This window comes from Lepisosteus platostomus, chromosome 11, assembly GCF_059453375.1.
Source record: "Lepisosteus platostomus isolate fLepPlt1 chromosome 11, fLepPlt1.hap1, whole genome shotgun sequence".
Lineage (NCBI taxonomy): Eukaryota > Metazoa > Chordata > Actinopteri > Semionotiformes > Lepisosteidae > Lepisosteus > Lepisosteus platostomus.
The window spans coordinates 36,091,162-36,107,745 of record NC_142621.1 but is presented as its reverse complement, the minus strand read 5'-3'; the positions used below and the strand labels follow the sequence as shown (position 1 = coordinate 36,107,745).

General features: G+C 39.0%; 1 protein-coding gene across 1 annotated transcript; it reads left to right on the top strand.

Annotated features, from left to right (window-relative positions):
- Positions 1–1,520: 1,520 nt before the first annotated feature.
- Positions 1,521–16,338, top strand: LOC148652548 (uncharacterized). The gene is made up of 5 exons (XM_088599425.1): positions 1,521–2,569; positions 3,913–4,022; positions 9,924–10,022; positions 10,744–10,914; positions 13,318–16,338. The coding sequence occupies exons 1-5, from the start codon at positions 2,488–2,490 to the stop codon at positions 13,501–13,503; spliced, it is 648 nt and encodes a 215-aa protein (XP_088455551.1). The 5' UTR covers positions 1,521–2,487; the 3' UTR covers positions 13,504–16,338.
- Positions 16,339–16,584: the final 246 nt, after the last annotated feature.

The following is a 16,584-nucleotide window of genomic DNA, read 5'->3' as shown; positions in this document are numbered from 1 at the left end:
GACGCAGTGGTTAGGATTCCTGGGGTTCAATACGGGGAGTGCTCTCTGTGTGGAGTTTTGTATGTTCTCCCTTGTTCGGGTTTCCTCCCAAAGTCCAAAGACATACTGGTAGGTTAATTAGCTTCTGAGAATACTGGCCCTGATTTGAGCGTGTGGGTGATAAGTGTCTCCGTGTGCCCTACGATGGACTGGCGTCGTGTCCACAGTGTACCCTGCCTTGCGCCCGTTGCTTGCCGGGATAGGCTCTGGTTTCCCCTCGAACCTTAATTGGAAGTAGCGGTTAAAAAATTGAAAATGGATAAGAGGCAGAAGCTCTTTTCTACATCTTTTGTAAAATGGAGTACAGTATTGCCTGGTTAGCTTTCGGACACCGATTGAGGGTTCATGTTCCCGAAGGGAGGTTGCTGTTACTCCCTTAATCAAGTAGTTGGTCCTTAAACTCAGACTATTTCACGTCAGTGCCCTGGTGTGTACCAATGATTCTCCAGGTCGTTGCCGTCATTGTTCTCAGTTGACTTATAAGCCTAAATAAAATATTAAAATAAAACTGTTGGACAAGGTGATTAATCGGAGTTTGGTGGTCCTGTTTTCAGGTGTCTAATATGGCGAAAGATTTAGAAAGAAGGTACAGTACGCCTCCCCTTTCCAAAAGGTCGAGCATCAGAAACTATATAGTCAATACCGGCGATACATACTGTAAGCCACCTGCAGCTAGAGCGACAGCCAATTAATTGTCGCTTTATTAATCAAAATAAGGGATTTCAACAAAATTTAAACGAACGATTCACAACTTAATTCACGATCAGAATGGGACATTAAAAGTTACCAAAACGAGTACGAAATTAAGGTTAGCAAAAGTTAAATAAATGTGTTTTTAAAAAAGCGTTTTCAGGAAAAAAAATTGTTTAAAAGGCATCAAGAAAATGCGGTTCTGTATTATTGCGTTCATAACTACCCGATCCGTGACTAAACGATAGCAACAACTCAGCACAGCACTCATGTTCGGACTACTATCCTCCCGGTGCTCACCGGACAGTTTTGACCTGAAGATCTGTAACGTGTGGGGACTGCTAAGCCGTCTTAACTACACGTACAATTCGCAATATTAAACTTACCTCCACTACAATCGCTCCGCTTTCTTATTATCATTGAGGACATGTCCTTTTAGCAGTGCTGACAGTGTTCTGGGACAATAGTACCAGTGGGGTCTGTCCAGTTCGTGTCTAGGAGCGCTGCGGATTCTGTGGATTTTTATTCTCTCAGCATTTAAAGAGCTAAACCAGCTGGCATCTGAATTAACTGAACCAATTTAAAAGCGGTCACACCGGCCCTCCAGCCCCCGGGCTGCTGGGGGGGGGGGGGGGGGACCCCTGACTTGTGTTCCGGTGATGAACACCCGTCCGCAGCCGGCCGGCGTCAGGCTGCACTTCCCTAGTCCTGCCAGCAGAGGCTCTCGCCGAAACGCGCAGGGCGGCGGAGCACCGCAGCCCCGGCTCCCCGCGGTCTCCATGGCAACGAGAGACTCCCACGACGGAATGCGCTGTCCTGTCCACCGGTTTTATCAGCAGGGCACGGATCCTCCTCGCACAGCAGCGCCTGGGCTTTGACCGGCCGCGGGCACGACCGGGGAGCTCCTCCCAGACCAGATAAAGTTTGGGAAACAGTTTCCACTGCACATACCTAGTGAGGCTGGCGGCTGGGTTTGGGAGGACTCCAGCATTGTTAAGAGCTTTTTAGGAGAGGGAGAGAAAAGTTGTAGATCTCTCGTGCAGAGTGCCTTCGAGCAACCCGCGATGACAAACTCTGGAAATGAGCGAAGGTCGCTCAAAAATATCTAATCACTTTATGCTCCTCGCGTTGTTGAGAATATGCGTTCATATTTAGAAGTAATTTGTTTTATTTAAATTTGGACGTGTTTTTTTCCATAGATTTATTTTATATTGTCAGGAGGGGATGTGTCCCTTATTTAAAAGGCGTGCGACAAAGTTGCTTTGCAGCGAAGGACAAAGCACGTGTTTGACTCTGGAAAACGTTGCGGCGTGTATCCGCTGATGTTAATGTTTCGCAGCAGCGCGGAGAAGGAGAGACCTTTGTCCGGGGGGCAATAGTAGCAGTCGCCTCTGTGAAGAGCCCACACTTTGTTCTTGTCCACCGACGGCGGTGTGCGCTGAGGCAGCAGTGTTCGTGAAAGACAGGAGCAGCGCACTTCCGAGCCCGGCGTGTGCGACAAGATAAAATAAGACAGATCTTCATCGCGGCGTCACAGGATATTCCTGAGAGCCAAGTCGAGAGAAGCGGCAGATCTCTTGATGACAAGAGGGACTGTGGGTGGGTGTGCGCGTGATGCTTTAACTTGAGGTCAGCAGTCCCCGTCGCCACTTGTGAAGAAAGCAACTCCCTGCAAGATGCAAACAGGGACGTGACCAGCCGTCTCATCTACCGGACCCCCGAACTGGCCGGAGTTCACGGTTCTTCAGTGCTGCTGAAATGAAAGGCGCAATGACCACAGCGTCCCCTACCACGCAGCCCGCTCTGACAGCTGATCAGCTTACGGTCATAGTGGCATCAAGTAAGTGGCTGTGCCGTAGAGTAACTTTTCAGATGCGAACTCTTAACAGCATTTCACATTTAACCATGGAAATCTCTAAATATCAATTTTTGGGTTAAGCAGTCATATACGGGTAGCATTCATATTTTTAAATAAAAACCTGTCATTTCAGTAGATGTTTTTTTATTACTTTCTACATTGTATAATACAACGCCAATACCGTAATTTATTTTAACGGTATCTGGTAGGGGAAGTTAATAAAAGTGGGGTTCACTCTGATGAACACACGACCTGTTTAGTTACAAAATAATACTCCTGTGTGTTTTAGGACACGAAACAAAATACTATTCCCGGCCACTTTCTTTTTTTCTGTTTAATTAAACTATAATGAACCATGAAACGCAAAGGTCACCGGTCTGAAATTCTGGTATCCTTCTGAACAAATAAAAGCTATTCCTGTTCTTGAACTATTATATCCCACTGGCAAATTAATTAACAACTTGCCGTGAACAATGACCCGTTGACCCAGTTCTCTTAGCTAAATTAGAAGCTTATCGCCCTTATCTACTGTAGGCCTGTTTGTTTTCACGTTGATTCGGCCATGTGGATTAACGAGGCAATTCTTATCTCCTTAAGAAGGCAAACAGATCAAATAAATAAAAGCACTAAACGTGATGGTTTTATCTGTAGTTTGGAATAATTGTACATTAACAGGAACACGTTCAGAATTTATATCGGTGAGAGTCGGGTCTGTTGTCTCTTTTTTAAAAGTTTCGAAAGGACAAAAATAAAACTAACAAACCTAAGTAAAAGTGATGATGAGACTTCCAAATGGCCTGTTTCCTTTCATTCAGCTTTTCTTATACTGAAAATGGCATTATTGTTCCAATGGTGGGCATTAATTACTGTTTAACTGTTTAGTTTTGGTCATATGTCACTATTCCTCCGGAAAGTCACATGGGCCTCGGGATTCCTGTGTTCCGCTGCAATTATTTTACAGAAGAATGGGGTTGGATAGTGATAACCTGATATTGACTGACAGTGATCAATACAAACTCCCACTTTTGTTTTCACTTTCAGCTGTCTCTTAATCTGACCTGCATGTAAAAAACATTGTGAAATCATTAAGAGCACCTGGCTACTCTAAAATAATCCAACACAATTTGTTACAAGAAGGTTCTTAATTCTTCAATCCTGTCTCAGTCTATTTTTATGACTGAGGCATGCTTGCAGCTAAGTACTGGACTGCAAGAGAATGGAATTAAATGGATTGTTGAGAGACTTTATTGCAAATGCAAGTACAAGGATTGAAAAGACAGGTACTGACTTTACAAGTTCTCCCTTTCCAATCTCTCCCTCTCCAGTGTCCTGCATGGTCTTCTTTGTGATTATCTTGGTGCTGCTGACAATACTCTACAGAAAAGACCCCCTTTGCTGCAAAGTGAGGTCTTATCAGGATACACACCCGCATCCTGTAAGTTTCTGCTTCTTTTCATATTATATGGGTGCATTTTCAAATTGCAATTGGCCACACAGTTCTTGGACAATTTGAACTAGTTCTTATTAATTCTCTCATGGCAATCTATTAGGTGTGTTAGCAGAGTACTTTCTACTGCTTGAATGTCTGAAATTAAGAGATTTTCATAGCAATGCATATGTCTTACAAAACAGATCTTGTGGTTGACCTCTGTGAAGATTGCCTGTATGACCATCTTAATGGATCTTCCCAGTGACTTAGATTTGCATGATTTTGTTTTGACATCTGTTATTCAGTTGACCACTTCTGAGAAATAATGCAAGTTCCATATTCCTCCAGATTTATAAAAATTGATGCAATTCAGGGACCTTTTTCTCTACATGAATCTACAACAATGAAATAAGCTCCCACCAGGAATTTATATATGGAGTTTGAAGTTTGAAATCATTAGTGGTTTGGAGGCGATTATCAGACTCCTGGGCTGTATTTTAGCTTTATGGGGCCATGTTTACAAGTGCTGTTACTATGTAATCTATTTTCACATGTTATATTATTTACCAAAAAGAGTGCATGTAAAAATGGACTAAGCACAAAAGTGAAAGTCACAGAGATAATTCCATCATTAAATGTGTGGAATATATTTGTATGTTGCTTAATCTAAAGTCTGCATGAAAAGGGATCTCTCAGGTATTGACACATATGGAAAAACTCTGTGGTGGATCTCGGTAAAAATTGGCAGTTTCTGGAGTTATAAATAAAATGACAGTTCTGTTTTATAGCATTCCTTATTCTATGAGCTCATTTTGAGAAAGAAAGTACACACATATTTTTGTTTCTAGAGAAAGCTTTAAATTTGTTCTTAAAATTAGCTTTCACTTTTGAGATAGCATCTTATAAGCATTCTTAGGGAACTTCTGTTTAAATTGGTCAATGTTAACTTTGAATGTTTTGCATATTTCCTCATTCAGTCAGATTCTTCACAGTCTGTAAAAAAGACTTAGGGGATCCTGTTTTTGGAGGATTGTGGGTGATAAATCAGCACCAGCACAAACATCCATTTATGTTATATTGGCCTATGCTTGTTTGAAAGGTCCCCATATCTTTAATGTTTCTGCATGAAGCTCTTTGTTTCTTTTTTTAAGACTTCAGCAACAAATCAGTAGGTTATACAGATAGGAACTTGTTTTTAAGTGTGATAGAGAGAACCTTGTCAGCCATTTGTCATGGTTGCATTTCTGCTTATATTCTCGGGGGGACATGTGAAGGCCTTTCTGCAGGAGTACAGAGGGCTGTCAGAAAGTATGTGGTTTTGCCATTTACACTCAATGTAAGCAAAGTGTCTCCATGAATTTCAACTAACTGATGTGTCATCCTCACAGCAATTTCATATTGTCATCGTCTTGCATGTCCATACTCATTGTGGAGCAAAGCTAAAACATTGTTTTGTTCTGTCTTTGTAAATTTAATGACTTTAAATTCAGAGAGTGTAAAATGACTATAGATCCTCAGCTGTGGAGCTTTGAAAAATTAATCAAGACATGGGCAAAAAGTCATTTTAGTTTTGTTGAATGATAGGCACAGACATCCAGGATGACGGCAATATATGCTGAGTTAAAATAATAAAACTGAATACTTGCAAAGTAAATTGATGGGTTTGACATAGCAGTTGAAATTCTGTCCACACGATACGCCATACTGACATTTAAAAAAAACCCAAAGCCAACAGAAAAATGAACAATTGATGAAAGCTATCTCTTCAAAAACTGACCTTTGTCATGTACAGTAAGGCTGAGGATCTTTTTCAGAAAATAAGTTACAATGGAGAATTATTATAGCTCCCATAGAGACATTTACATTAAATCGATTGAAATTGCCTATTTTTTTACTTTTAAAAACATGCATTTTTAACACTGAGAGAAAGAAATTCTTAACAAATGTTTACTGATGTATCTCCACACTTGCACATAGCATACATGAAAAGCATCTGCAAGTATTATTTTAAAATGAATATTGTGTTATACAATATTACTTGTGGATGTAATCAGTATAAAAGCCTATGCATCTTTTGTTGTATAACAGACCATAACGTTTGATGCACACAAGTAACGTGCAATGATATCCATAGCAAATTTCAGAAGGTGTGCCATGTAGTTTTTTTTTACCTTGAAAATACTGTATATTATTTCAGTAAGTCATGGAGTACAGTGAAGAATAATCAGTGTTCTTACTCCGAGTCTTTCTGTGTATCAGTCACTGTGTCCAGAACTTTTGGCTTGTGGTTTATCTTGGCAACCTTTGCACTGAGTCAGCTTAATTATTCCCCAGCAGCATGAACACACTTCTGCCAAGAAGACCCAGGTATGTGTCTTCTATTACCCACACAGCAAATCAGCTAAAAGCTGCAATTGCCACTGCCTTTATTGTTTAATTGATAGCGCTGTTTCCTAGAATTGTCTTCAAGATGCACTTCATCACAGGTTGCACAGGAAGTGCCAAAATATTTCACTAAACTGAAGTAAATTATAACTCATCTTTTGTTAATATATAAAAGGGCCATACTGTTAGTTAAAAACAGCAACCTATGCCTTTGTATTGTCCATTAGTACTCTGCAATTAATTTATTTCTATGATTTATTTCTATGGCATTTTACTGTATTTTATGCAGCGATACACAAGTTGCAGACCTATTTTAATCTGTGCTGTAGAAATGATGAAAGAAAAGCACGTCCACATGACGATCAGTGTGGTCTGCAAAAAATGCCACGGAAAGCATGACAGGATGTGTGACTGATCTCAAAGGGGCAGCATTTTTGTTCCGGCTCTGATAACCATTCATCTTAAGACTCTTTTCCTGTTTCATGACTTCCACTCCCATTTCCCTCAGGACTGGCCATTATCTTTCCAAGGCAGGGCTATTTTCTTGCCTTCTTAATTCACAGAGAGAGATGCAGAATCATAGCCTCTGCTGGTATGCTTAACTTGCGCACAAAACAAAATAATCTCTCTCTCTTTGGATGGCTTTGTTTATCTTACTTGGAGTCTGAGCACAGCAGCGAGAGAAAAAGAAATTCTTTGAAGAACAATGAGTTGTGCCCTCCAAGTGATCACAGCATTAATGGAAGCTAGATGTTTTGCAATGACATCAGTCATAACCCCTTTGATGCTTGGTGCCTAGATATAACTTTTTTTTAAAGGATATGGAAACAAATGATTTTTGTATAATTTTAACCAAGGAATATTGTCAAAATGATGTATTCTTGGCAGTAGCTCAAGCACACAAGGAAGTGTGAAGATATATAAATGGAGGATAGTTGTAATAAACTTCATGAACCCTAGCCCTTCCTTTTCTCAGGCACATTATATGGCAGGGTTTGAAGCTGATAGCTTGGATAGGTATATTTACAAGGGCTACTGACCAAGGAAAAGGAACTAGGTAATGATCTACAGGAGTGCGTTATTCTTGTTACAGAATCACTGAGGATTTGTGTAATGCGTCTTTTTGACTAAATGTTAATTTGAGTTGTTTTTTCTGTCTGAAGATTAATTTCAGAAACTCAACCTGCAGATCATTACCAATGTTCTTATATAAAAATCCACAAAATTCCCAACATGCTAGTTTTTGAAGTACCACTATTTTTATTCCGGGACTCATACCTGGAAACAAACCATATCACAGAGGTGAACATTTTCTCAAAATACGCACATTTTTTTCATTCAGCAGTTATAGATTGAAAATTAAATCCTTTTGTGTATGTAAACAGGCGCTGTCCTTTGGATGAGACTTAAAACTGAGGTCCTGACCAAATTTCTCATTGTCCCTTACCAATCATGGCCTCCTAATAGTCCCCATCTATGAATTGGCTTCATTACACTTCTCTCCTCCCCACTGATAGTTGATGTGTGGTGAGCGTTCTGGCGCACTATGGCTGCCATTGCATCATCCAGGTGGATGCTGCACATTGGTGGTGGTGGAGGGGAGTCCCCATTACCTGTAAAGCGCTTTGAGTGGAGTGTCCAGAAAAGCGCTATATAAGTGTAAGCAATTATTATTATTATTATATGGATGTAACATGTAATACATTTATTTGGATGATGTTTTTATATTAACTTCCATTTGTCAAGATTTATACCCTTGGGCAATTAAGTGAAATGATCAAAAGTTCCTTGCTCAAGGGTATATAGCAATGCCCCACCTAGAATCTGAATGCATAACCTTCACCTGATTGCCCTGCCTTCAGGTTACCATTGCAGTTACAAAGACTGAGTACTCACCAGAGCCATTAATTTCTGAATTCACATTTACAGTTCCTGGAACTTGTTTTATTGTAATGTTAGATAACACAATTGCATAGACATTTTCATTTTTTCTTACTTTTAAACATTTCTGCAAGCCTACAGTATGTGGTTTATATGACTCCTAGTGTTAATCAGTATTGAGAATCCACTAAAATAAGTATTTTCCAGAACTGTTTTCGATATAATAGCTAGTTGGCACGACAACAGGGAATAAATTAAGATATGCAAGAAGGAGGAAATGAAAAAACAGGAAATTGCGGAAAGAGTACAATAGTATTTTAAACAACCAAACAAAAAATAATAAATAATCCTTTATCCTCATTCTCTGTTGAAGAATGGGAATACAAAGGTTGTCTCAGCGCGAGAGTCTTTTGTTATATTCTTACTTTTTATTAAAGGAGAGTGTTTTTGCACAGTGTATATTTAAATGAAGAGACACAATGGGAGGATATTATTTTCCTACAAAAAAATGAAAAATCACATTTGTGAAATCAGGAAACTAGTTGATGATGAATATTATAAGAAGGGATGTTTAAATCCTAAATCCACAAGAAATGGTTCCACAGGTGGTCTGTCTAAGTAGTTTTGTTGCTGTTAATTGTCACTGGTCATCAGTATCCATATTACTGAAGTCTATGCATTAGAATGCCAGAGGTCAATGGAGTGGCAAGAAATTACAGCTTCCCAGTGTCTGTTTTTTATTATGTTTAACCACTGCACAATATTACATTCTACTTGCTGTTTATAAGTCAGAAAAAGGGGAAAATAGAAAAGGCTTCAAATAGAAAGGGCTTCCTGTGGTTTGTTGCTAGGATCCCCAATGACACAGAAAAGCACAGCATTGTCTCAAAACACAAAGGTCCAGATTAAAAGCCTGTACTAGTGTCTTCCTTTCTACAAGGCTTCCTTACACATTTAAATAAACACAGCTAGCTCACAGACCTCATTTTAGAAGTTCAAATTGATAACTGCTTGAGTATCTTTTTTGGTTTTTGATACTACCTCTACTAACATTAGTAATAATAAACTCAATTTAGTGCTTTAACAAAACCAATGTTTGTTTAAAAAGACTGACACTATAACAGAACTGTTAAACACAAAAAGACTGACACTATAACAGAACTGTTAAACACCAATAAAAGATACCAATTGCAACAGATGATTTTTAAACATGACAGGGTACTCCTGCCTTGTGTCCATAGCTTGCTGGGTTAGGTTCCAGAAACCCCTGCGACCTTTTACTAGATAAAGCTGTTAGAAAATGGATGACTGATAAATGAGAGAGAAGTTACTATAGCACTTCATTTTTGCTGCTCATAGTTTACCTTGTTGTGGTCAATGTGAAATAAAGTGTGCTAAATGACAACCTTGATTTCTTATCACCTTATCACATATCACCCTGCAGCTGTGATTTTTCATAGAAGTCCCTGTAATAATTGATAAGGTGAAATCGATAGTCACACACATAACTGGTGTAATCTGCTTGGATCTAGAAACCGTGTGGTGTATCTGAACGGAGTGTGCCAAGTCCTGCCTGCTCTCTGTAGTTGTGTACTCACTCTGGAGTACGTCTATGAACGATTCCTGTCCTTTTCCCTCCAGGATGCACCACCTCAGTATCACAGCAGCAGACAGACACTGGTGCGATCTTCCTATGGAGAGCAAAGTCCAGACATGGCCTTTGACAACCTTGATGCCCAGGTGTGATAAGTAGTGCCTTAAACCCATCTCATGTCTCCTTAACAGTTCCGCTCATCGTCTAATCTTGTCATTTTCATATTTACTAAGAAGAATTATGTTTTAGTAGAATATCCTCTTCCAGTCTCTGGTCTTTTTCTTCCACTCTGCTGCTGTGAGACTTGACTGACGACAGCAGTACTTAGTCTGTCTTGTTACTGGCTTTTCAAATGTACATTAGTTTGGAATTAGAAATCAAGCTGTCTAAGATGGCAGTTTGAATACATAATCCTATAACATGTTACACACGTTTACACCTTGAGTTTTATAACTATAGCCTGACTATGTCTTTTACAGACTTATAACCATATACTGTATACACTGGAGGTTTTCTGTTCTTGAAGGTGACTCTGTGACTTCCATTTTGTAGACTTCCACTACCTTTTAGTAGCTGTATTACTATTTAATATAATTTATGATGATTTGTAAAAGCTGTTTGGCTTCTGTTGGCAAGGCATTAGACACTACAAAGATGGATGAACTATTTTTGTTACACTTAAGAGCCTCATGAATATTTAGTAAATGGAGGATTTATTCATGAATCTGAAAGCCCCTTTGTTAAAGAAACGTTAGAACGTTAGAACGTTAGAAGGTGTCATCATGTAGTTTTGTTGTGTTAAAACCTTCATATTTGCCGTGTGTATCCAGTCTGGCTGCTGTGTTAGACAACTCTCCTTCCCCCCAGCCAGGTCAGCTGTACTTCATCGGGCCGCCCAGCAGCTACCAGCTGCCTCACCTCGAGGCCCCCCTCCCTCGCCTGCCCTCCTACGAGAGCGTGCGCAAGAAGGACCGCCAGCGCCAGATCCACATGATGATCGCTCATAGGTTTGGCCTCAGCACCCCTGCCATGGCTGAGGTGAGTTACGGTTGATCATTATGGCGCCATGGGTGACGGCCCAGGTGAGCGACAGGCAGGAGATCTGTGAACGCTCACTAGTGGAAAAGTGCTCTGACTGATTGATTCACGAGTAAGCATCTTGCATGACTGTATTATTGAAACTGTAATGCAATTACAGATAATGTAATTCTTTAAACTGTTGGCAATTTGTCACTTCATTTCTTTCCATGGGTTGAGTAAATCTATGTATTATGCTTTCTAGTGCCCATAAAGATTTTGGCTACTGAGTAAAATAAAATTTGCTTTTTTTTCCTGCCATTTATACTTTACTGACAGGCTTCAGATTTTTTAAAAATAGCATTTTTTTCTTAATGCACTATTAGACATAAAAGGTGTCATCTCAGATTGGGCTTCCCTTTCATGACAGTGGCTATCGTAGGGTTTGTGTAGACCAATTCCCATGTTTTTCATATGCCATTGCTGTCTGTTTTTTCTATTTACTAAACCAATTAATTTGACATTTGTCTAACCACAGTACATTTGCACAAGCTTTTAGTTTTTACTTGCTTAAAAGAAAATAAATTGCTTTGGGACGGTGCGTTTTTAAAGACCCAAACATAATAAATGGTTTCCATGAAATGTTTGACCAAAACACCAAATACCAAAAGACATCAGGAGTTTTAAAATATCCTCTGTAATTGTAGGACTGTTGAGTAATTGAAGACCTCCTAAATATTTGTAATATGAAATGCAAATAAAATTGGGGTGAATAAATGTTTGTCCGCTGCGCATTTAACTGTGTTTTACGTAAATTATCTGTATACAAAGATACAAAATGTTAAGCACTTGAATTAAAAATCAAGTATGAAACAAAAATATGAAATAATCAATAGAAAACCACAGCTGAGAAAATATTAAGTCATTGTATGATAGTCACAAAACATCTACATCTCCATAATCACATGGCATTTGTGTAACATTTTTCTGGTTAACAGCCTTTTTTCTTTAATTGTTCATTGAAGGAAATAACTATCACCAAAACCCAGCCTGCCTGATGTGTTTCCTAAATTTACTCCAATGGCTTCTACTATCTTTTTGAAATAGGAGGATGGATCTTGTAGTAGCCAGCAGTCACTTTTCACTGAAAGGCCTCTGTGGTCCTTGCAGTTTTTCTGTCCCTTACTGTTGTTCACAATAGACTGTCTGGGCAGTTTTACATTTTATGGCTTGTTAACTACACTTTCCAATTATTCTGGTCTGTTTCGGAAGTTTGCAGTAAAACAGAGCTGTGCTGCTCGCAAGTGTGTTGTATGTTTGTTGTATTGTATTTGAAAATAAAAAGTAAACCTGTAGTAGATCATAAGGCAGAAGATAAAAAAGTGTTTGTGTGTGTGTTTGCCCTAAGATAGACTGGGGTTTTGTCCTGCCTTGCACCCATTGCATCCCCCCACGACCCTGTACTGGATAAGCAAATAAGACAATGGATGGGTTTGAGAATGTAAAACATGATCAAAAACCTGTCATACTGCCAATTCCTGTATGATCTCCAAGTGTTACCATACTTACCCACCAAGCACTCTCACAAGCCTAGCCTTCTCTTAGTGTATATTGTAAAGAAGTGTAATTTCTAAATTGCTTACAATTGAAATAAGTGCTGTTGATACAAATAGTTGAGCCACACCACCAATTTATACGATAATCATCTTTCATGCTACACACTGCCTGCAACTAACTTCATAGAGGCAAGAAACCAAAATCAATCAAATCACAATTTTATAAAACTACGAGCTTGATAAAAAAAAGTCACTAAATCCTGCAGTAGGTCTGAAGAACAGATTCTTATCCCAGCAAAAGTGAGATTTATTAAAAAAATCACAGGTGGCACAGTGGTGTAGGTAGTGGAAAGCAATCGAACCTGTGCACCTACTGCAGAGAATCATTAGCATTTGGCACGGAGCGTTATTATAGTCTCTGCTAAACACAGTAAAATAATGAGTCAGTGCCAGTGTTGTAATGTTCCCTGCTAAGATGTTACATTGCACCAGCAGGGCAGCCTTTGAAATTCCTTTTGCTCCAATGCAGAACTTGCCCTACCTCTTTGATCTCCAGATGAAATCAGTTGAACATTTTTAAGTTGTGTTTTTAGCTTAGGGAACTATGCTTAGAACATATATGCTTTGTTATGTATTCTGTAAGTGCACATGCATATTTACTCATGTTATCAGCTATTCTGTAATATAAGGGCCAGATCTGAGCATTTATAAAGTTTGTTAAAAAATGAACACATTCCAGAAACCACATTCTCAAATCCATGAAACGTTTGATGATTGCCTGAACAGAAGAATATTAGACCTCTCGTATGGAAACAGATCTGTTTCTCTCTACTCAAGTCTGTTTTTTTTCCCTTTTATTTACCTCTAGCCACCCCCATCTTATGAAGAGTCGATACGGCACTCTGTAGAAATCCCTGCAAGCTTTGGCTGTACGGAGGTGCCCTTGCCTCCTGTTGTTCACGGCCACCCAGCCGTGGACATCAGCATGCAACAAGAAGTGCCCACGCAATGCCACACTCCTCAAGCAACCACTGGTGACCAGGCTTCTGTCTAGATCACAGGATCTCAGACAATGCTTCTCACTCCCCATGGCATGGACAACGGGGGAAGAACCTCAAATGTTTCAAAATGTTTCTACTGTGCCAGCTGAGCATCCTACTTGTCACAGAGCACTGAGCGAGAGTGCACAGCCCAGCCCAGGAGACCTTGCAGTGCCAGCAGATGGAACGATCAGGACGAATACAGCTCATCGAAGGGGAAATACTCCTGGAGTAAAGATTACGACAAACAGGAAAGACAAGAAATTTGCGACAAGATTTGTGACAAGACAAACGGCAGGTACAGCAGCACCAGAGCTTCTTGTGAATAGACAATTGGTGATTGTAGTGGAAGCACACCGTGCAAGTGAGCTCACTGATGTTTCGCTGCTTCTTTCGTGGTGACTTGATGCACCCTAGAAGAATTGCAGTTTCCCACTTTCCTAAAGACAGAGGGAGGTAAATGACTAATGGCTTACCAAGGAATGTGGACACATTGAAGGGAGGAAGAATCTTCCATGAATGATTAATTATGAGAGAGGTTATTCAATGCCTGAGGAATTACACTTATGCAAGTGTTAAGTCCCAGCTGGTACCACATACACTCACAAGAATAGTAGGCTGTTAGACTGTATTTTACAGAACGCTTCTAGCCTGAAGAATATTTACGGACATAGTTCAGCCTGTAATTTGCATTGGCATAGATGGAAATAGTTGAAATCATACGGTACTTGTTTCAGTATTGAAAATGCTGCTTGATCAAACCCGTTGAATATTTTATAAGCCTTTTTATTGCTAGCTGCCATTACAAGAGTTGTAAGCCTTAGTTTTGTTGGAATTGGTCTGAAACTGCTGAAGAAAGAGGGTCATGTGTAATGATGGCTAAAATAAGTTTTAAGATTAAAATAAGACTCCTCAGCAGGTACCATGCAGAAGGCTGACATTGGCACAAACACACAAAGCCAAGACAGGTGGATCTGTTAAAACACAGACATTTGCTATACTATGGAAGTCTGGTGTTCTTTCAAAAGAAGGACATCCAACACATTTTCAATTGCAGTTGAATCACAATGAACATGCTGGCAATACCTTCCTGCTCAGCTATCACAATGAACATGCTGGCAATACCTTCCTGCTCAGCTATCTTTATCAAGACACTAAACCATCTGTCTTAATCTTCTGATGTCCAAATCAGTTAAAGGAATTACTGCATCTCACGTGTCAGTTAATCACATCAGCACCTTCAGCCCATTTCAAAGTGTCCCCTGATCAGATACTCATCTACAGTATCCACTACTGGCAGTTGCCTGATTGTACTCTCCTTTCAGGCAGTCATGCTTTTGGTCCCTTTTAGGCGTTAAATTAAAATTAAATTAAACTTTAGTTGACGAAAATGGTAATGATGTTGTCTTGAAATCCTTCATACTTCCTTGTAACAAGAATGATGACAGTTTTTCCAGTTTTTAAAAGATCAGTGATAACTAGCAACTAATCACGAGAATTCAGCCATATTAGTTTTGTGTGTTATCACCAAACACACAGAAGTCAACACACATATAGAACAGCACTGTAATTTCACAGGGATATCCACTCCTGGTGCTGAAGATATGCAGTTACCAATTTTATTCTGAGCAAATAAGCAGGTGATTGATTGAGGCAGAGATCATTCGGAACACATCTGAATATCCTCCATCCCTCAAGGATCAGAGATTCTCAAACAAATAGGTTAAAACAGATTAATAGCATATTTAATCAAGAATTCACAGGTTTTCCCAGTCTTTAGGAATAGGAATAGGAATTGAAGGGTGACCTATAAGGCTTACTGAATTTGGAGCTCTCAGCAGCAAGAGTGAACATATCATCATAAACTTGGAAACTTTTAATGTGAAGAGGAAGGTGGTAGTGGGACCTGAAAATCATTTGAACTGATAGCTTTTTCAGTAATGTCTGGAACACGTACACTTACAAGATTAAGAGATTTCTATGATTATTTGGTTATTTTTATAAATTCTGTCCATAGCTACAATCGTGTGAAGATTTGTAGCTGATCATATGTATTTCTTATAATAATAATAATAATAGCTTACATTTATATAGCGCTTTTCTGGACACTCCACTCAAAGCGCTTTACAGGCAATGGGGACTCCCCTCCACCACCACCAATGTGCAGCATCCACCTGTTATGTTTTCTTTTAATCTACTCAAAGTCCATCTAATTTTAAAATTATACCATTTTCTAGTACATGATGAAAAGCTTTGCACAGTGATGATTTTAAAGAACAGAGGAAATAAAAAGTAAAATGTTAAAGGTAAGGAATGAATTTAGGGTCAAGCAGTTTGCCTGATCTGTGTTTCCTTTTCTCACAGTGTTTTTCAATCAGGGATTTAAAAAAATACTTTACAGAAGCATTATATGTCTACTGTTAGCTATTATATTGTTGCATTTTGAAACCAACTTTTATGAGGAAATACAAGAGAATGCTTATATTGCACTAATTTTAATGGCATTCACGAGCCTTATCCCTTGATACAAAGTCTAGCTGACGTTTCAGAGAAGGAAGTCTGTTGTTGTATTTTATCGGAAAACCTGAATCTCAACTCTTTCCTGTTTGCTGAGATTGATGTTACAGCTGAACTGTGTACAGTATATGCCTAGTTTTGTAAAACGCAGTTTGTCCTTCATTTCATAGATGTTTATATTTTATTCAAATGGGCATTTAGCTCACTCAGATATAGTATTCAGATGAAGTTTGCATTGTAAATAAAGTGATTCTGTTAATTTTATTTTTGCTTCCTCATTGGTGTGTTCTTAAATGCTGTATCTTAATTTATTATTAAAACTATTGTTTGCTAATATGAATCAAGACTACTTTAGCTTTAGATGTATTGCTGAAAAGCCCAATTTTAACAATGTAGTACCCCATTCATATAACAGTACATATTCAACCTCCAGCTCCAGGAAGTCAATACTTATTTTTTTCTTTATTGTATGTTAATGTATTAATAATTATTATATACTGTTTAAAGAAACAAGGTGTTCTAAGTGAGAACTGAGAAGATCCTGGTAGATGACAGTTTTTAGAAAACCAATTTCACAG